Source organism: Coloeus monedula (genome assembly GCF_965178545.1).
Source record: "Coloeus monedula genome assembly, chromosome: 7".
NCBI classification, from domain to species: domain Eukaryota; kingdom Metazoa; phylum Chordata; class Aves; order Passeriformes; family Corvidae; genus Coloeus; species Coloeus monedula.
In genome coordinates this window covers 14622052-14643394 of record NC_138787.1, presented here as the reverse complement: position 1 = coordinate 14643394, position 21343 = coordinate 14622052, and the positions used below count along the sequence as shown (strand labels likewise).

At 37.8% G+C, this 21343-nt stretch overlaps 1 protein-coding gene across 2 annotated transcripts in view; it reads right to left on the bottom strand.

Annotated features, from left to right (window-relative positions):
• The window catches only part of RAPH1 (Ras association (RalGDS/AF-6) and pleckstrin homology domains 1), a 91799-nt gene that overhangs the window by 53695 nt on the left and 16761 nt on the right, over positions 1–21343 (bottom strand). For both annotated transcript variants that reach the window (XM_082284879.1, XM_082284880.1), the window contains exons 2-3: positions 4356–4475; positions 603–708 (exon numbers count right to left, since the gene is read on the bottom strand). In XM_082284879.1, coding sequence (XP_082141005.1) covers positions 603–708; positions 4356–4475 — 226 coding nt within the window. The remainder of the gene's footprint in view (positions 1–602; positions 709–4355; positions 4476–21343) is intronic.

The following is a 21343-nucleotide window of genomic DNA, read 5'->3' as shown; positions in this document are numbered from 1 at the left end:
AGCAAAAGAAGTCTATGAATGTTCAGATTACATCTGAAAAGTTTAAACTGCTTTCCTGTGAACAGAATGTAAAAATACATTTGCATAATCTCATGCCTCACTTTTTGAAAAAGTGCAGATGTTTTGCTAAGCATTTTCTGCTAAAGTAATGCAACTGTTTTAAAAAAACAAAACCAAAACAAAAATACTATATACATATTCAAGCCTTTAAATTATGGTTTCCTTCTGTTTATCTTGAAAGCATCCTGTAGGTATATTCTTGCATCCTGCTCTGTAAAACAAGATGCTCTTTCTTCCTGGTTTACAGATACACACTAATTCATTCTTTCATGAGACCAGATCCCAGAACAAGCTTTTTTATACAAATACTACGCTAGAGTTCTCAGATACTAGGTGTTGTAAAAGATACTGCTTCAGGAGACTCAAATACTCAAAAGAAAGGACACCAGAAACCAATACCTTCAGCAAATATGTTCTCACCTCAGCTGTAAGTGTATTCGAATATTCCTGTATTTTAAAATATTTTAATTCATAGTCGGAATAGGATTTTTTCTTAAACTACTATTTTTCTTAAACTATATGTCGTAAGTAATTCAACAAACCATTCAAGTTGTACATGGAGAAGCGATATGAGAAGTTGGCAAGATTGGTTTCCTGGCGGAGAGGTGACCTCTTCACTGGTGCCACAGGCTTGTCTGCATCCAAACTCTGAAAACGATCAAAAAAAGAGCAAAATAAAATTTGACAAGGAATTGGACAAGCAAATCTTTAAGATGAATGAGAATTAATTCTCTAAGAGAAATTTTTCCAAAGTTACGAGTCTATATAAAACCACCCCTCTTTTTCAGGCTTTAGATGGACAACATACATCATCATACCACAGATTTAACTTCAGGTATGAAGTGAAGAAGATGTGTTAAACACATTCTGCTTTTTTCAGAATCAAAAGGAGAGAAGCATTTTCCAAAAGCTTTTTTGAGTGGTGTTACAGACTAAGTCATTTTGAAACAGACAGCTGACTTACCTGTAACTATTTCTCTGCAGCAAACTGCACAAGTATCTGAACACATTCAAACTGGGATAATAGTCTAAGATAGGTCTAAGATACCCACCATTAGCTTATGAGCATAATCACAGCATAAGCAGATAAAAACATTCAATGAAAAATCCTATTTTATTAACAGGGATTTAAATTAGCTAAATCCAGAATTTTTTCCAATAGTCTTTCCTGTGAATAACACTAAGTTATGAAAACCAATCCCAGACAGTTTATGTAGCACATGTTTTTTTTAGAAAGACTAGCATAGGTTAAAAAATGGAACTCTTTCTAACCAATACACTGAATTGTTATGTTATGATGGCTAATATGGGTATAATACTCTAATAAATACCAGGATTTTTGTAAGCAGCAAGCAGTAGGGCACTGTGATCCAGCTGCTGACCGAAGGGGTATATGACAGGGGCAGAAGCTGCTGCCCCTGAAGTGGAACGTGTTACATGGGGAATCCAGTTCTTGCTGTCACTGAAGCTCAACAGGCCTGCAGAACATCTGAAATTAGGCAATGCTTGTACGGATAGAGAGTTCCTGAAGATGCACTTGCCTGAAGGAAAAGCGTCTTCTAGTTCCAACAGAATAAAGTTTCTCACCTAAACTTTTTATGTTAATTTTCTACATCTTTACTCAAGCGTTCATTAAAAAAATCAAACGCACTATTTTCTCCCCTAATATTTATTCTTCCTGAGCTCCCTTCTCTCCTCAGATTGGCTTGGACTTAAAAAAAATAATTAAAAAAAAAAAAATCAGCAAGTCAATCATCACATATGAGAAGACAGTGATGAAGCCTTGTCTTCCATCAGACGGAAAAAACCCTCACCTCTAGTAGCTCTGATGAAGATTATGTATTGTTCCAGACAGAATAGCTGGGGGGTAAAAAACATCTATAATCCTAGAGACATTGGTGAAACTGGAGACTGAAGAGGCAAGTTAGGCCCTGTTACTTCAGACTGAACCCACAGACTGCTACAAAAGATTTCCTGTGAAGCAAATACATTCTGGTTAAAAGCACCTCAATTGTGTTTTACCGGCTTTATTAAAGTTATTGCAAATCATTGGACACACATGTGATATGCCCTCACTATTATCTGAGCACATTCTCCGTAACACATTAGATTGCTAAACCAGCAGTTTGAGAATTGCTAAAAACTGCAACAGCACCAAAAGCTTAATTCTAAATAATCATGAGAAGCAAGGTAAAATTTTTTTCATTTAACCCGCACCATACAGCAGGATAACTTAAGCAGGATAAATGCTAAGACACCCTACATCATCACCAAACATTGCTCACACATGCTGCAGATTTTGTGACTTCATTTTATAATGCTTTTGTTAGACCAAGAGCTAAAGAGGGAAAGTGAACTCAAATGATTCCCATGGACATTTTAACAGTTTCAGATCTTTTAAAAAGCTCTTACATCTATCTGGGTCTTACTTCAAATCTCCTCAAAATAAACATTTAGGAAATCTAAAAAGAAGTTAAAGATCTCAGGGACAAAAACCTTTCCTCCTAGTGCTCCTGAAATCCAGCTGACAAATAGCAAAAAATGCTGAAACTACAGGAGAATGCACTTCAGATCTCATTAACTCTAATCACCTCCCTTTATTGGGACTTCATTGGAACAGCCCCATCAAGACTTGATGATTGTCCAAATAAATGAACTGAGACACAACCAACTCCACTAACTTGTTTATACAGAACAATATGAGGTCATTCAATGTTTTGGGGGAAATGTCATTTCTCAGTAGTTGCGAAAGATAGAAGGGCAACTGTCAGGCTGTGTTGCAGACTGTCTTGAACAGCAATACAAAGGAAGAAACAAATAATGTGGGAACTACCATTAAGTACCTGTTAGTAGGTTTTAAGAAATTTGCATGGATCAACAACGAACTGAGACATCATCCTGAAGCCTGCATGTCAGTAGTGTAGCTATAAGCCCCAAGTACACTTATATTTCTAGGCTGCTCATACCTTGAAAAAAATGGGACAGAGAACAAAGGGTCTAAGACCATTGAATTGTTATGTTATGATGGCTAATATGATGGCTATAATAAATACCAGCATTTTTGTAAGTAGCAGGCAGTAGGGCACTGTGATCCAGCTGCTGACCCAAGGGTCAGGAGCTGCTGCCTCTGGAGTGGAATGTGTTACATGGGGAATCTTGCTGACACTGAAGCTCAACAGATCTACAGAACATCTGAAATTAAGCAACGCTTAATGGGTCTAAGACCCATTGTGCTCCTCTGTGAATATCCTCACTCATGGCGATTTACAAAGCCTATGCCTTCAAAATGGTTCACACCATTAAAAATCCTTCAACGTAAGTTAAAAACCAGCAAGAATCAGTATATACATATTCATGTCACACTCTTCCATTCATCCCAGAAGGCAGGATTCTTTATTGCCCTGTGTGTATGAGCTCAGAGAAAAAGAAAAAATTCCCCTATAGTGCTATATACATTTAGAACTTGCTGGCAGAGACAGGAACAGAGATGAGCCTGAATTTGAAATCCTGTTACGTGATTAGCTCAATTTTCCTTCAGTCTTTCCTTCAGGTAAGATGAAGATGAGAAGAACTGCCTCTTCTCTAGCTTAATGAAACTTCAGTTATCATACCTTTGTTTAATTCTAAAAGACAAACTGAGAAGTTTAAATATGTTATTCAGGAAGGCCAGTTCACACAGCTGAAAAACCCCCTGCAGGCAGTCACAGAGGAAAGGCCTATCACCCCAGGAGTGCAGCATAGCGTGCAAAATGCAGTATCTCCTTGTGAAGCAAAGGAAAAGCACCAGAAAGAAGGAAGGACCAAAAGATGTCCTATCAGCTGCTTCTCTGATGCAGGAAGAGTACAATGGTGCGCCCTTTAGGGTGTATCAGGGTATCTTATTATGTCATCAGTGGCAACAATCACAATTTTTTCTTATTGCTGTTCAGGTGCAACAAATAAATGCTGTCACAGCTGGACAGTGTCAAACCACATGTTTTGAGACACAGCCTATCTCTTGTCAGCTAAAATCTGTGTTTCTCTACATACATAAGGACAAAATACCAATTCTGTAACTCTTGGAAGGAACTACACCCTTTGGGATAGGTCAAACTAGCAGGTTGTGCAAAATGAATTTAACAACCTCAAGATGGGGAAAACAAGCCAATATATAAGCCTTTAAAGACTACTGTAACTGGTCACAGGCTACGGTCTGCCTTGCTGCAAGTGGCAGTGCTAAGCAGTTAGCATCCAACTGAAAAGAAACATAATATTAACAAAAAATTATTCCATGAGATGACTGAAACCTCCCTCACCTGTGTGAGTTTGTCCAGTTCACCCAGCCACGCCCCAAACATCTTGTCAAGATCCTGATCTTCCTTATCACTATCTTCTTCTGCACCATGGTCAAGCTCTTCATCTGACAATTGCTCCATCTGAAAAAAAAAAAAAAAAGGTTTGATACTCAAACTTTCTTATCAGTGTCTAAGAAAACTGGTGTTAGATACAATGCTTCTGAAAGCGTTCCTAAATCAAAGCAAATGTTCATCCATAGACTTCATAAATACTCATGCTTAATAGGAAAGATTTAGTATGGAAGTTGCAGTGGATAATTGCAAAGCCATTTTCGCAGCTCACTTTTGTCAAAAAGATGCAGAAAAAGATTAAGAACAGAGTTCACAATATTTAATATACCATCAGAAATTCATGCTAACATTGCATGTGCCTTCATTGCCAGCTATTGTTGGCAAATTCTATTGACATTACATTAGAAAAATCCAACTCTTGTCCAAGGAATTCAGCTGACCACAGTTAAGCAACACCATTCAACCAGAGGAAGTGCAGTCTCACTGCACTGCAAATAGATCACTCTACAAATCTGTAAACAGAAATGCTTAAATGGGCCATAGAAAATGTCAGCAATACATCCCCTGACACAGTTCAAATCTTGGACACTGACCAGATCCCTTCAGTGATACTGCAGTTTTTATTCAACAAAGGAACTCCTCTCTAGAAGCAAAGAGTCACCGTAACATCTCTCAGCGCCTCCTTCATTCAACAAATTTGTGACCAAGATAAAGACAATGGTCTCCAAAGTTTATCTCTTATTATCTCAAAGAAAAATAACCTTTTGTTTAAATCTCTTTTCCAAACATGTCCTCCAGCCCTTTTTATGGAGCTAAGACATACACGCCTTTTTATGTACACCCATACTGGTAAAGACAGGATCTGGTTCAGAAAGAGAATTTACATGCTTGGGGGGGCAACAATCTAGGCAATAATTTGGAAGCAATCAGGCAGTACAGAAGGGTAAATTTCAGAAATGTGCTACAGAATGTCCAGAGACACACGAGAACAGATCCCCAGCAAGATCTACACAAAAAAATCAATGATGAGTTGTACAGCTTGGTTTAGTCAAGTCATGGGCTACACGGTTACTTGCTACACATAGCTTTCTGAAAGCGCCAGCTTACATTTTGTAGATTTAAAAATGAACTAAGTCCTACTCTTCAGGAAAAGACAAATCTTGGTCCAAAAGACATCAATGCCTGACATCACGCAGTCAAACTGACAAGAGATTCAAAGTTATATGATTAAGATGATCTCAGAGAAAAAACTGTTCAATCCACTCTTTATTTTATATGACAGTTTTCATGCAAAAAAACCCCTCCAAGATTTAAAAACAGTCTTTCCTTATATCTCTATATTGCTTTTATTTAATTTTACCTTGATAAAATAGGTCAGAGGAGACTTCGGAGGTGATCTCTAATTCTGAGGTCAGCAGAAGCCAATGTGTCCCATGGATGTAAGAGATACTGCCATCCAGTTGCTCTAGGCAAAGCTGCTTCAGTTTACTGCCTGAGCTTCTACTTTTGTGGGAGAGCACAATGCATGTGCCTGCCTTAAAAGAGGTGATAATATTAAAGCTAACTTGTCATGGCACACTGCTCTGCACAAACACTGAAAAGATTAAATTCACCATCTGAATCTCCTTTCTTCCAACACTTGCTTTGAGTCCTGCACTCTAAGGAATGAAGGGAAGCGCTTCCTAAAATCTGAGAGTGATGATGACATTAAAAAAAACCACCCAATATGCTTATATAATATTGCTGCATCCTTCCACCAAGACTGCACCAGTTTTTACATTCTGTAAGTCAGGCATGCCTTCCTCTGCAAGATCCTCTCCATGATGCCTCCTGCAAGTCCTCCCACGTACAAAACTGGAGACAGCAAGGTAGCAGCAACTCATACTCTGCCTGAACTTCTGCAAAGCAAACTTAAGCTGTATTCCACTTCTATCCCCCTTCAAAGCTTTGCCTTAGTACTTCTTAGGCTTTTACACAGACCAGAAATACTGCAAACTCAAGACAAAACACATTATACTTAAGGTGACATGGTCAAACTGCTGTAAAAGTGCTCACAATTGACAACATAGCATTTCTCAATGTCTAGATAGATTTGAAGAAAATAATTTTTATTTGAAGGCTAAAGGAAGCTACTAAGTGGGTGCCTCACAAAATATGACTATGAACTGGCAAATCAAATAAATTTAAACTGTGATATAAACCACTCGGAGCTCAGTATTTACAGATACTTTACACTGCTAGTCTTTCCCTCTTTGAGCTGTTTTTAACACTCTCGTTAGATGGGCTTGTTTTGCAGTGCATTCATTATATGGCACTGTTCATAACTCACCCTTTCATTAAGAGCGAAGCTTGCTCTTTTTACTAATATTTCTGAGGATCTAAGCCATGGAAAGCATTCTCAATTTCCCATAAACTGTTACTTTAGCTATTTTAACTTGGCATCAGAGACACTGCTTTGGTTCCAGTTACTCTGAAGACAGAATTAGCAACCTAAAGAAAACTTTTACAAGTGAAGTACTGTTGTGTCAGCATGTCTGGCACTAAACCCTGTAGTATTTGCCAGCTCCTTGTAGTCCCCACCCAAGCTTCCTAACGTCAGCTGCATTTCCTATGAGCCTGTCAACATTTACTTGCAAAAGGCACACAGAGGTTAGTGTCTCACTTCAGAAACAGCTAATATTAAGTTGCAAGTTCTGCAAGAGGAAATCTGTCTTAGTACAAGTTCCACAAATGGGAGATATCCCAAAGGACATTTAATGAAAGAATTAATTCAATAAATTAAGGCAAAGACACAAATGCTCAGAAAGCAGTATATGAACTTCTTGGCACAAGAACTCAAAATATTAACCACTTCAAACAAGAGTGCACATTCCAATTAAAAACTTCAAATTTTCCTTTCTTTCTCACTGTTGTTGATCACAGCAACCATGCACTGTACTTTAGCACATTATGACCTAAGTGGGAGTTATCACACCTTTCTAAGGATAAAACACCTTTATTTATAACAAGAAAGAAAACCAGCATAAGGGGTGAGGGTCTGTGTGTGTTTTGTTTAGTTGGGTTGGGGTTTTTTACTAAAGGAGTCATTTAGAACTGAATTAGATGTAAAAAATGGAAGAAGGATAATCATTCTGATGTGATGCCATAAAGTAAGCCACTTACATTACTAAAACATTTGCAGGGGAGCAGATTTTAAACAGCTTTTATTTCTGCCTAGCTCATACCAGATGACATGCCAAAGTAACTTCAGCATTCAAGTTATTTTTTTCAACACTTCACCTTCTATTCTGTTCAAGTGTATGCCGGAGCAGAACATAAAGAAAATGAGCAGCGTTGATAAAATACAGTATCAATACAGTACATGGGAGTGAGGCTTCCTGCACTAAAGTGTGGTCCATGTATCATTTAATTATCCACTATGGACTGTGACAGTCTATTCTATCTGTCTGAAATGCTGTTTAAACAGGCAGACTCAATTACTCCAAGTTAACTATCTGGTTTCCAAAACAGTTCATTAGATTTCACCTTTAAATGCGCGAAGCACAGTATTCTAATATTAGTTTATGAAAAATTATGAAGGCTTTCGTTAGAAGTTACCAGTTGTAACATTTAATCATAACCTACTATTTTAAATTACACTGTAAAGCAAAAACCTCACCAATACGTTAGGGGGAAAAAAGAGGAATATTTACTCTTCTGAAATGATTTTTATATTCTTAGTATGCCAGGACAAGCACGAGATATTGAAACACACAAGGAAAAATGGAAAGCCCAAGAACAATGCTTCAAATACACCATTTCAACATTTTCAAGAAAAGACACCACCACAGAATTCTGAAACTAAGAAAGAGTTGTCATTTGAAAGCAACACCATTGGGACAGAGTTAAATTACAATCAGAGTGTAAATTAAGCATCTTGCACTGAGACCCTATCCTGTACACTTGCATGTTGAAACAGTAGTTCCTACCTTAAATCAACCAAGTTGATTGTGACAAACGAAATTTTTATTATATTAACCATATCTCCTTTTAAAGAAAACAGTCTGCACTGAAAAAAAGCAGTTGTAAGATAATTATTTGCAGGTTTTATACGACAATTCACCGATGATGCAAAAATTATAAGAGAAAGAAAAATAGAATTCTGAGTCGAACTGGAAACACCAATGTGCAAAAAGGGTCAGCAACAAGAATGCGTTTATTCACTATAATTTCAGAAGCACTGTAATAAGAATTTTGAACTAGAGACGCTTAAGTATGTTCAGAACCAACTGACAGCATAAAACCCCAAAATGAAAACATACCATCTTTCAGGTAACTGATGTTTTCACCTCCAACCTTTCTTATTATTTAAATACAAGCTTGTACAAGGTCCTGCTTGTTCCTGAAATAACAATTTTCCTTCTAAAAACAACTATTAAATTTGTAACAAAGCTATTTTAGGGATGCAGTAGACAAGACACAAGTGTTTAAAACACCATCTCAAGAAATAACTAGTTTTCTGCATTTTAAAATCTAGCTTCGGGAATTATATAGCATACTTTGGGAAGCATACTCTCTCTAGACCTCATCTGGACATCCAAGTTCCTCCATTTGCGATCATGCCTGTGTTATTACACCAATGTCCATTTCTGTTAAAAAGTTGTATATGGTAGAACACTACAGTAATATACTGTATGAGCACTTAAGCGCAGAGCGCACACATAAATACCAGAGTAAGATTCTAGCAGGTTTTCATCTCTAATATTCATTCATCTGACTGCTTAAAGAAATAAGGCTACTTGAACAGAAAAAAACCCACTAAATTGCCTTCACAAAACTGACAGCCAAAGCTCACATATCTGTTCCATGCTTTTACACATTTCCATAATTAAAACTGCGGTAAATAATGACAGGTACTTTGAGCAGATACATTATTTGTATCACATTAATTCTCTGTCCATGTGACAGGGACTAATCAGATGTGGCACATTTTTCAGTCAGAGATTCTTCTGCTGTAACTGACACTAACATTTCTCCTTTGAATTTAATACTACAGCACACTAAGCCAGTGACAGTGCAGATCACTTGCTTTAGTATTTCTGTGTTTCTTCTTAATGAGCATAAAGTATTCTGGAAGTAATTACTCCTGAAAAAGATATTTGGAGGGGAATTAGAAAGCTATAGGAAGCTCTTTGTGCATTATCCAGTATTCTATAATCCAGTTTATGTTAAAGGCAATCTAGATGAAAACCTGAACAAAAGAGCATTTGTTTTCTTCAAGCTTCAAATATCATAGGTAATACCTGAACACATCCCAAGGCTTCTGCAGCACAGATATTCCAATGCCCCTCAAATTCAAAAACTGAGATACAAATCTGTCAGCCAAAAAATTCAAATTCAGAACGTTTCAAATGAAAAAATCTTATGTCAAGTGAAAGCCTGTTTCAAGATGCTATTTTTAGCCAACTTTATTTCTTCTTTTCCTTTTTTTTTTCTTAAACCATGCTTCAGGCCATAGTTTTCCAGACTTGGCAGTAACAAAACAAGGTGAAAACACATTGAATGTCTGATAAAAGATAAATCTTCAGACACTTCATTAAAAACATTGAGACCTTTTATAACCAATACTCTGAAATACTGTGGGTGACCTTTTGAAATCCTGGACATCAGTGTAAGTTCCACGAAAAACCAGTCAAACACCAATAGATTGCAGATATAATTAGGGTGGATAAAGCATTCATTATTACTGTGACAACCTTGGATTTAAGTCTATTGTCTATTTCCTTTCTTCCCTTACTCCCTAGCTGGTGAAGGGTGTTTTCTTTATATCAACACATTATCTGCCACAATTCAATTGGTCTGTCCTGTCCAACTCAACTACATTCCAACTATTAAGGAAGCAAGGGACTCAGCATTGCTCAGGAAAATTGTTTTTGTTCAATTCCACACTTATTTTTTAAAACAAATTAATTAGTAGCAATTTGGAAACAGCGTTGGCAAAAAAAAGAAACAAATGTTTACACACATGGGTTCTTTAGGCTGTTCTTCAAAATTAAAATAGGTCATTGTACTTTAGCAATAACTATTATTCTTCTTCAAACAGAGAAAGTCCAGAGCAGAATATGCAATGTACAACACTTATTCAGAGCAACTGGGAAAAGAAAGACAATTCCAGAATACACTGAAAGAGTTTAAAAGCAAAGTACAATTTGAACTTATTTCTTTTTAAAGTCTTTTACTTTATATCAGGCAGTTAGTCTAGACTGCAGAACTCTAGCAAGTATGAAAACCAGGCATCCTCACTTTATGGTCTTATTTTCAGATTTAACTGGGAGATGCAAAACTGGACAGCCCACAATATTCCCTCCTTTGCCCACTGATCTGTGCAACATGCAAGAATATATCTTTGAAACCACAGAAAAGAAATCTGCTGTCTGAAAATGCATGTTTTGAACTGTACACAGGCTACAATTTTAATAAAAGACCAACGAAGGCTGCTGAAAGTATCAGCTATTCAAACATACACAGCGTGATTTCTAATGCTCCTCTTAAAATTAAGCACATGCCTGTACAAGAACTTGCCTTTGCCTCTAGCTGTTTGTATTTCAAGCCCAGTCAAACAACAACCTTTTCACTAAGCTCATAAAAATATTTTTCTTTACATTATTTATAAGTTCTTAATATAAATATTTATAGCACACAAGTGAACACATAACTTACATTTTAACAACTGCTAATGAAACAATTGTTTGAAAAAGTAACTGGAAGAAGAAAAAACAAACTTAATCAGATACCAGATCGTAACATCAAAGCAAATTGTCTCACTGCTTCTGGAATCCCCTAAAACACATCAACGCTGTATACAGCAAATACAGGTCTTCTAAAACTTGGTGGTGTTCATGAGAGCACTGCTATCTATCCCTTTCAGATTCTAACAGATTGTTCAACAACCACCCCCAGAGATTCTAACCAGGAAAGTCAAACATATCACAGTTGCTCCCTGCTCTTCCAGAGATTTAACACCAAATCTTTACAACGAAGCAGACACAGATATGACACCTCAGTATTCTTCACAGACAATACAAATATGAAAGAATCAAGCTCTTTTTGGCTAGCAGCACAAAGAAATAGAAAAACTTATTTCTCCATATTCACATCCTTTGCAGCTCCCTTTGTATTCAAGCAGAATTTGTACACTCCCCCTCTAACTTTAGTTGACACTAGCACCCACAATTTCCTGAAATAAACACATTGAAGATACCAGAATGTTTACTTCTTGATTTCTAACAGTGGGAAATCATTCTTGCCACAGCAAAACCACCTGCAAAATACCCACCCATCCACCCCTTCTTTATCTGAAAGCTTTGAGAGGTAAAATGAAAAGTGCATCAAGCAGAATACCCTGTATTCCACAGGGCTGCTTTCTGGTTTTAAGCTTTGTATTATTATTACTTTGTATTGACTCTATCTGTCCGTAATTGCAATCTGAAATCCTACATTAGTCTACCAAGTGTGCCTCCTTATATACTGAAATACATTTATAAGATCTTGTTTCCTGTACGATAAGGGAAGCACCAAAATTACAGAAATGTCACTACAAGAATCTAACTGCATTTGAAATTTACGCTGTTGGGAAGGCACACAGTAAAACCTTTATTCTCTCCAATACATTTCAGTGCCTGACTCACATCTAGCCAAACAGATGCTGCCTTGAAAAGAAGGGGCTTTATCAATCATTGTATCCCATTTCCTGAACCAAGATTCCAGCCAGAGTACCCAAGTGGACATTAAATTAATTCCCATAAAAAGAGCATCCTAGATTACATCATATCTAACTGAACAGTCTTTATGAAGACAACCTGAAGCTAGCTATAAAAATTATTTAGATCATAAGAACAAAACTTGGCTTAGCTAAAGTATTTTTCAAGTAGAGGATAAAATACAGGTGCTCTGTAAAATAACACTCATTAGTTGCAGAAGCCAACATCTTAGATTTACCAGCTGAGACTACAGAATTTTCAGTGGACAGCCTGTCTTCAGTAGGCAGATACATACTTAGAAACTACATTAGCTCCAATTTTCCAGAATCTTCATCATGTGGTTATTGTAACGCAAATACTGCTGCAGCATCTCTTTGCATTCAGTTTTACTTTTGGAATGATGCCCAAAAAAGAATAATAAATATAAACAAGAAGACTAAGAATAGGTATTAATTTTGTTGTAATACTTGGCCTTATGAACAGATGTCAGGGAATACCCAAATATTCCTGTAGCTGTGGCCCAATAATAACAATCACCAGGCAAACAGTAGCACTTTCAGGATCACCCTGCACTTGAAAAGAAGCATTAGCCAACCAATCACTCAAAAATTCACATCCTTTTACAGACTGGTCTATTGTGCCCATATGGAAATCTGGGACAGCAGATTTCCACCAGGAATAAATATTCAAAGAAACTAATTTTTACACGTACAGTCAGTTGTCTTTCAACTGTAAGTATGTAAAATAAAGCAAGTAACTGTCAACTACCCATAAAAGCTGGACATCTCAGCAGTGCTTACTGTTATAAATGGTATAAATGAATGATCAAACCAACCAGGAGAAGGAAGGTGTAAGAAAATCACTTAGCTCATAGGTCAAATTACAACACAGGTGAGAGTATTTCCTCAGAAGGCTGAGCTACTCCATGCTTTAGTACAGTTAAAAACTGATTTTTGCTCAAGAAACCTTCTCAAAGGTTAAAACTAAGCATTATGCCAATGCTCACTTAAGACACCACAGCAACCACTGGCAATCTGTATGATGTGGGTACTATCTAAACTCAGAAGTAGTTGCCAAATCCCTTTCCACAAGGACCTAGTGACAGTCTATGAACCACGGCTTAAAAACTGGATGAGTAATGTTTTAGCTATGATAAATAAACAGCATTCTTCACAGGTTGCTTTTATGTTCGGCATATATTCTTTACACTAACCTCAGCTCCAATAGGATGGAAGGCAACTTAGGTTTTCTGGTAAGAATTAAGACTACATCGCGAAGAGGTGCATTTCATCATAGCTGGAACTACCGTCTCCAGAAAAAAAGGAAAAAAAATCAAAATCACAATTGCATGTTTTTCAGAAGACCCACAAATGAATGTCTGATACCTCTAAAGTACATAGGTGTTTCATTCTTAGCATTTATGAGTCAACACATTTTGTTGTTTACAGCTAGCTAGACAAAACAGCATGACCTCAAGAGACATCACATGGAGAAAATATTTAGAGGACGAATAGGGAAATAATCTTTCGACTGAAACATTTATTTAAGAAGGAAAAAGTATATTCAGTTTAGAAGACATGTGATTTACTTTAAACCGACCTCTAACAGACTAAGCAGAACAACACTACCTTAAACCAAAACCAAACATATCTAAACAGGCTACCCCAGCTCAACTAATTTTATGTTTTAAGCCACTAGTAAGACCAGATTTAAGTACCACAACTGGCAGTCTACTTTCATCCTCCAACTTCATAGCAAACCATAAGGAGAGACATAAACCCCCTCTCTATCCCCATTACTCTTTTGCATCACCAATCTCTACATAGAAGGACATGTGTTTATTAAAATGTGAGAGGTACATGGGGGGACGGGGGGGAGGAAGTACAGTACTGCACCATGAGGTTACCAGAAATGGAATTATTATGTAAGGAGAGGTTTTTCCATACAAGAGCTGTGTCTTGTGGGAGGCTTGGAAGAACTGCATCAAGAGAGCATAGCTGAGAGAAGAGCAGGGCTCAAGAGAGAAACAGGGATGTGGGGCTCTGGACAGAGATGAGTCCTAGCAGTCAAAACTGGAAGGAAAGGCTGGAAGTTAGCAGGAACAGGGCAGTTTTCTATGAAAGGAAAGGTGAGGGGATCATTTGGCAATAAATCAACACTGCTCACTAGGCAGTGATGTGAGGCACGTAGGCTGAAGGGGGCCTTGCCACACAATGAAATTTGGCAACAACTATGTGGCATGAAAAGGAGAAACTACAGTCAAGTTCTTCAGGATACGGATACAGATGGAAACATATGTCTATGAACTTCAAAACTGCAGGAGAATCACTGCTTTGAGAGAGTATTTTATCAGCATCTTCCCTTGGGTCTTGCAGGTGATTAAGCAAAATTTCACATACCCATAAGCCTCACAAGCAACAGCAAGACAAAAAGCCAACATCCTGCTGCATAAACTTCAATTCACTGTTTTCCTTCTTGGTGCTGTAAGAATCCAAGTTATATTTTGAGAATTCCACCAGGTGAGAGAAAAAAAAAAAATGGCCTGAAGAAGTCCTACACTTGGTCAACTCTTCTTGTTTTTCTCAAAAAGTAAGAGAAGCCATTCCAGAAGGGAAGTCAATCCACAAAGCAATTTTCGAGTAACATCTGGTTGAGCAAGATGCCAAAGCTGGATGCCACCACCGCTTCTCTCTAGTAAAGCCTGCACAAATTGCTGAAGAGGAGAAAGTCTTGAGCAGATTTAGAAAGATACGCTCAACACTGGCAAAAGCTGAAACTACAACTTAATTCTTATTTGCCATTTTAGCAGAATGTCACTGAAAAACTCTCTCCAAAGCTTCTGACCCCTCCCCACAAAAACAACCCCAGCAGAAGAAAACAAAATAAACAATACACCCCCTTTCCCCCCAAAACCCAAACAAAAAACCCAAATAAAACTGACAATAGCTCTCCCTGCATTTTTTCTTTTTAATACTTTCTTCAGTTGGGATTTTTTGCTACTGTTAATTTCATATCCTTTCTCTCAAGGGTGGTTTAATGATCTTAAAGCAGTAAGTCCACACAGTAGCTCAAACCAGTATCAGCAATTGGAGGTATAGAGCTATGAAATTTGTCACAGACTGCCAACAGGAATCTAAACATTGCCTACTAAGCACTGACCTTAATCTCTAGTTTATAAGCCTTCTGAAACTATTTAAAAATTTTTAAAATTAGTTTTTCATACTTAAGGCATTCTCTAAAGATGTATGTTCACACTCAAAAGCTGCATTACTTCAGTTTCTAAAGAAATCTTGGCACCAGAAATTAAGGGAGGGAAGCAGGGAGAAACACTACTGCTGGGTACCACTCCCTGGAAAAAAAAGCATTTAAAGCAAGAAAGCAGCCTCAACATAAAAAAAAGTTTTGCGATGTCAAAGGTTAGAGAAGTCTAAAAGCCAGTTAACACCAGCTGATGCACACCCAAGGACTTTATCTAGAGTTTAATTGCCTCGAGATTAAGACCAAATGTAAATATTTAACACAGAATCAAGGTTTTAAAGCACACATTCCTGAAAAAGTAAGGAAACGACCTTCCATAGCAAAAAGGAAAAAAGACAGTGTAAGTTATGCCACTGAGGAAGCAAACGTGGAATTTCTATACAGTAGAAGAATCATGGAAGATGGGGCTGACAGCTGGGTCTTGTTAAAGGAGGGCTTTAAACAGAAGTATTTAAACTCATGGGATTAGGCCAACATTCCTAAGAAATGCTGTTCAGATCTTAAGCTGCAGAGACCTTGTCTAAGCAGCTCAGCAACTGAGTCACATAAACAACTACTGTAAAGTGTGCTGCCACCACACTTAGTAGCTTTGTGAATGAAGCGTTTCTTGCATATGAAAACTGAAGACAGTGTTTTGCTGCAGGAACGGGCCGGGGGGTGGGGGGGATGTGGGGGGAAGAGAGAGGGTGGAAATAATCAAGCAAGTCAACAGACTCCATACTGCCACTCAAAATCATAAGCTTCAAATTTTCTTCCCAAAAAATTATCTTTCCTCAAACACTTAAACTAATGAGATTTTTAATTCAGTGAAGGATAATCGTAAGCAAGTGGCTGAGAGCAGCTATTATACACACAAACACATATATGCTGTGCATTATGTTCCACTTTATGTTTTGCTTACAAACATGCTTGGAAATTCTGTCACTTAGTATTCAATTATTTGTGCCTCTTATCCAAGTCTGATGCTGTGGTAAAGGTAGGGTAGATTTAGTTCAAAAAAGAACAGCATAGGATGACTAATATAATCTTAAAGTTTACAAAAAAAGTTTTTAAAAGTAACATTTTTTAGCTCAGGTTGATACAAAGCCATCTTGAAGTAACAGGTATGGTTTACATGCAACTTTCTTTCTTTTTTTAAATACAACAAAAATTAATGAGCTTCTTTCAACATCAGGACTTCTTAGCAAGGTTCACACTAACTGAAAATACTATATACTATTGTCATTTCCATGCTGAGAGACACAAGTTCAGAGGGACAGGAATGAGATTCTTCATGACAGTCATCAATCTGGGGACAGATACCCTCCTCTCACTGCTGAATTGTGAACCTCAAGACTCCTGAAGCTTCCAAGCAGTTAAGAAGAATGGTACTCTGCAGGACAGCTCATGGGCTTTACCACAGAGCACCTTCCCACAGAATGCTCAGCAGCAAAAGGCAGGATTATTTCTTTTGATAGCCACTACTCTCTGACTCCCATCCTGGCAGCCAGAGAGACTCTCCATCACACTGGATTTGGAACATGCTACTCAGTGAGAAGTCACAGATGAACACAACTTAGCTATTTCTCAAGATAGATAAGGGAGTAACTTTCAAAATCATTTCCATGGCCCATATTCAAGTTTCCCATAAAAAGCAAAGCTGAGAGCAGGCTCTGTCACATGCCAAAGGTAGCAGATCACTTGTGATCAGATCAGCAGATCAGCTTGCCCCTCCAGAAACAAATTCACCTAGAATCACACTGTGCATACCCAAGAGTTCCAGTCACATAGGAAAGGAGGGGCTGCAGCACACTCTTCCTCCTTCTTCCTTCCTGTCCTCTCCTTGGCTAAATATACCATCTGTTCAGATGAAGAAGCTGAGCACCAAAATGTCACAGTACTTTCAGTAGCAAATCCTTCCATTTGCCCTATTCTCAGAAACACGCTAATGGCAAAGGGGCAGCCTACCTCCTACCTGCATTGCTCTGCATGATCAACGCATTCATCAAATACACCCCCAACTATTATCAGCTGAGTAAATCTACACATACTTATTTTTAGCAATACCTTTGTGAAATTCAGTCTATTTCTTACTGTTATCAGCATCTAAGTGCCGCAGAATATGGAAAAAAAACAACAAACCACAACACATTTTGGATGGAGGTTATCTTTGCATTTAGAAAACACGAACTCAGCTGGCTCAGAAGCAATAAAATCGTGAAGTTATCTTTCTCTCTATTCCAGGGTAAACTTTCTACAGTACTTTTCAAAGGAGTTTTTAGAAAAATGTCTCCACAAGCTATCCTGATGTCTTTTTTTTTTTTTTAAGCTCCCACTCCTCCAGTATAAAACAACAACTTACACATTAAAGCTTGAGCCAGGCTAACACCTCACTGTTGTGGAAAGGAAGAAATCTCCTTCCTCTCCATCCATTAGCGCGTTGCTCCAGAACATCACTGGGCCTGCTCAACCTTTAAACCATTAGAAAACCCACTCAACACTCCAAACACCAAAACAGCCTTTCTGCAGACGTAGCAAGCAGCAATAGATTGCCCTGTGACTGGACAAATATTAGAGCCAACACATTCTTTTGGGTTCATACCAGACTGCTGGGAGAGGGGACAGGGAAAGAAACAAGTGGGACTTCCCATTTTTGGGAGCAGCAAGTTCATCTGTAACAATCTCACCTGTAACCTGCAACTCCTTCTAGCTCAGAGTGTACTGTACAGTTCGAGCATCTTGGGTTTGTTTCTTAAGTTCATAATAAACAGAAAAACCCACCTTTCCCATTAGTACACAGAGGAATTTTCAAATGCTACCTGCTGTAGGGCACATGCAATCATGTATGTATGACACTGGAAAATCAGTATACTTTTGCTGAATTTGCATTTATGCTAAAATTTGATCAGTTTTACCAAATGAGTAAAATGACAAGTCTTAATAAATTACTTTCTCTGCAAAAATATTTAAAGTTTGTACTTTTTATTACAAACACTTAATGTTTCAGTACTTTTCAGGTATCAAGTTAATCCCTAGAGAAGACTACATTTAAACAGAAGTTGGAACAAGAAGAAAAAACCACAAAGCATTACCATCCATAAATACATTTATAATTCTGAATTCAGAAAACTTCCAGTTTTAACTCTGTAGCACTGAGGCACAAGATATGAAAACATAGCATGCTCACGCCATTAGCTTTCAAATTAGTGGCTAAACACAAAAATGGCATCTTACCTTTTGCACTTTTTCATTTAATGCTTACAAGCACTGGTCAGACATTTCTGCAAACTAGGAATTTATTTCACAAGCCAGAACACCTTATGTGTATCTGTGAGACTCTATTATGAGTCTCAGAACTAACCCAAAGGTACCATGTCTGCTTGGAAATATGTCTATATAGATAAATGTAATTTTAAAAAATATATTATTTATACAATAAAAATCTTGTCAACGTAAGCTGATCACTAGAGTAGTCTCTAGGTATTTAGAACATTTAAACATTTGTGCATGAGCAAAGCACAGCTCTGTTAAAAAGCATCATAGAACTGATGATATAAAGGTACAATAGCTATTGCAACACAAATTCCACTAAATAGTACAATTGGGAGTGGCTTACAGTTTAACAGGTCTGTATTTGTAGTGCTGTTTTCCCAAGTTATCAAGAACAAACAAGACATCCTTCCCTTGGATGTAACTGTTCCTTTGCCACATGAAAAGGCATAAAGTGGCATGAAGCTGCACCAGGGGAAGTTGAGACTGAACATCAGGGAAAAGGCTCTTCACTAAGAGGGTGACTGGGCACTGGAACAGGCTCTCCAGAGGCATGGTCACAGCACCACGCCTGCCAGTTTAAGGAGCATCTGGATGACACTCTTAAGTCACGTCATACGGTTTTGGTTTAGCTAGTCCAGTGAGGAACAGGGAGTTGGACTCAATGATCCTTACTGGGTCCTGTCCAACCCTACGATAAACCATGACTCTATGAATATCTCCTTCAGGTGCAGTGACAACTGTGCAGTTTACTACTAAGTGCATGAAGTTAAAGACACTTCAATTTCTTGTAGTCTGAACCATACACAATTAACTAGCTGATAGAGGTTGCTTCTCCTGGCAGCGTAAGAAATATTCTGCAGCCTTCATACAAAAATGATTATGTCATAATACTCGAGTTCACATTTGTTTTAATGTTTGTATGTGGCTTCATTCAGATGAGCATTGACAATCAGCTGGCACCACCAGCACGCACTGAGCACCTCTGACTGCATAAGTAATGAGAAATAGGGTGACCTGCTTCAGGCAGAAACAACAGAGCACCCTTCCTCCTACATTTCTTCACAGCCCTCCAGACAGACTACACCATGTGCTTTTGAAACCCTTACATGCCGGTAAAACTACATCTGGTTTGGGGGTTTGCACCTTTTTTGGGGAGGGGGAGGGGAGGCAGAGAGGAGAGTATGAAAGGTTAATGCTATACCATAGTATTTTCAAAGAGAGCTAAATTCAAATTCTTTCATAAGACTACTGGGATCACTCATAATTCCAGGCAAGGACTCATAAGGGCTTACAAAATTCTGTGTAATGACCAGAAAAGAACAGTGCCAAACTAAGCCTGGAGTAACTCAGGCAAAGTAAAATTTTTTTTTACTCTTTTCATCACATTGCCAGGGGCAAGACTGCAAAACTGCCTTGGAATGGCACTTTTACAATATCTTCTGCTACACCTTTATTTAGTGTAAAAAGTACAAGAACCCTGCTACTCTGCTGTACATCCTAATACCTTAATTCTAAGTTTTAAAATAAACTCTAATTGCAACTACACCCAATTTTTGTTTTTCAGTGTTTGCAGCTACTTTTCTCTTACAGAAAGATGAAGATGGACCCTCATATTCTGTTTCCTGGAAAAGTGAGAATGACTATTTTCCATTGTCCTTGTCCAGCAGAGACATATCTCTCTAAGACACGCAAATGGTATCTTAGAAATTTTTGGTTTCAAGAGGTGTACAGAGCTCAGTAATCAAACAAAAGTATCAGCCAACTATACTCTCGGCTGTGGCTAGAGTTCCTCATGATGCTCTGCACAAACAGCTTGTTGCTGTTGAAATCATCTGTCTCTAAAGAGCATCACGAAACATATATACTGTATTTATTATTATACTGTTATACAATTGAGAGTCCAACACACATCTTTCAGAAAATTTCAAGTAAGGAACAGTTTGTCAAGAAACAAATGTTCCTGCCAAATATCAGAATGCCAGATGCCATCAAGGCTGAATCTTTCCTGAACTCAATGGGAAAATGGAAAGTTTGCAAGAATTCTAAATAAATTACTTCTAAACTAGCCTGGTATTTTAATTCCTTCATCTTTTGCTGATAGAAATATAATGATATTACAAAGATATTGTTTCAACAAAAAACCCAACAAAACTTAACATCTTTTACAGACACTGATACCACAAAACTGTTTAAAAAACTCAAAACTTTTGTAGATGTATTATATTATTAACACACACTGTTTCAGGTTTTTCTATAAAACATAAAAATTCATGTCTTCATATGAAAACAGATACTATTTCAATCATTAAAATTTAGTTAGAAAACCAGGGCTAAAAAAGTTGTTAATACCACATTGCATACTGAGTTGGCATCATGCTCCAATAGCCATGTCCCTTCCTAAGGCAAATACAACCTCAGTGTACAGCACTGGTGCAGCCAGGCTCAGTTCCTTTCCAAAGTACTTAAGTCTGTGTTCACAAGGCTGATCGCCAGTGCTGTCATTTCCTCCAGTGTAGTTCAGAAAGCAGCAGGAAACGTGGCTCACAACAAATGCAGGAATACCGGACATATACAAACAAAACAGAACCTACCGTCCACTCTGAGCCTATTTTTGAAGTCTGACCAAATCTGCAACCTAACCATAGTGAACACGTCCCAGGACTAAGGGTATTCCGGTCATGAATTCTC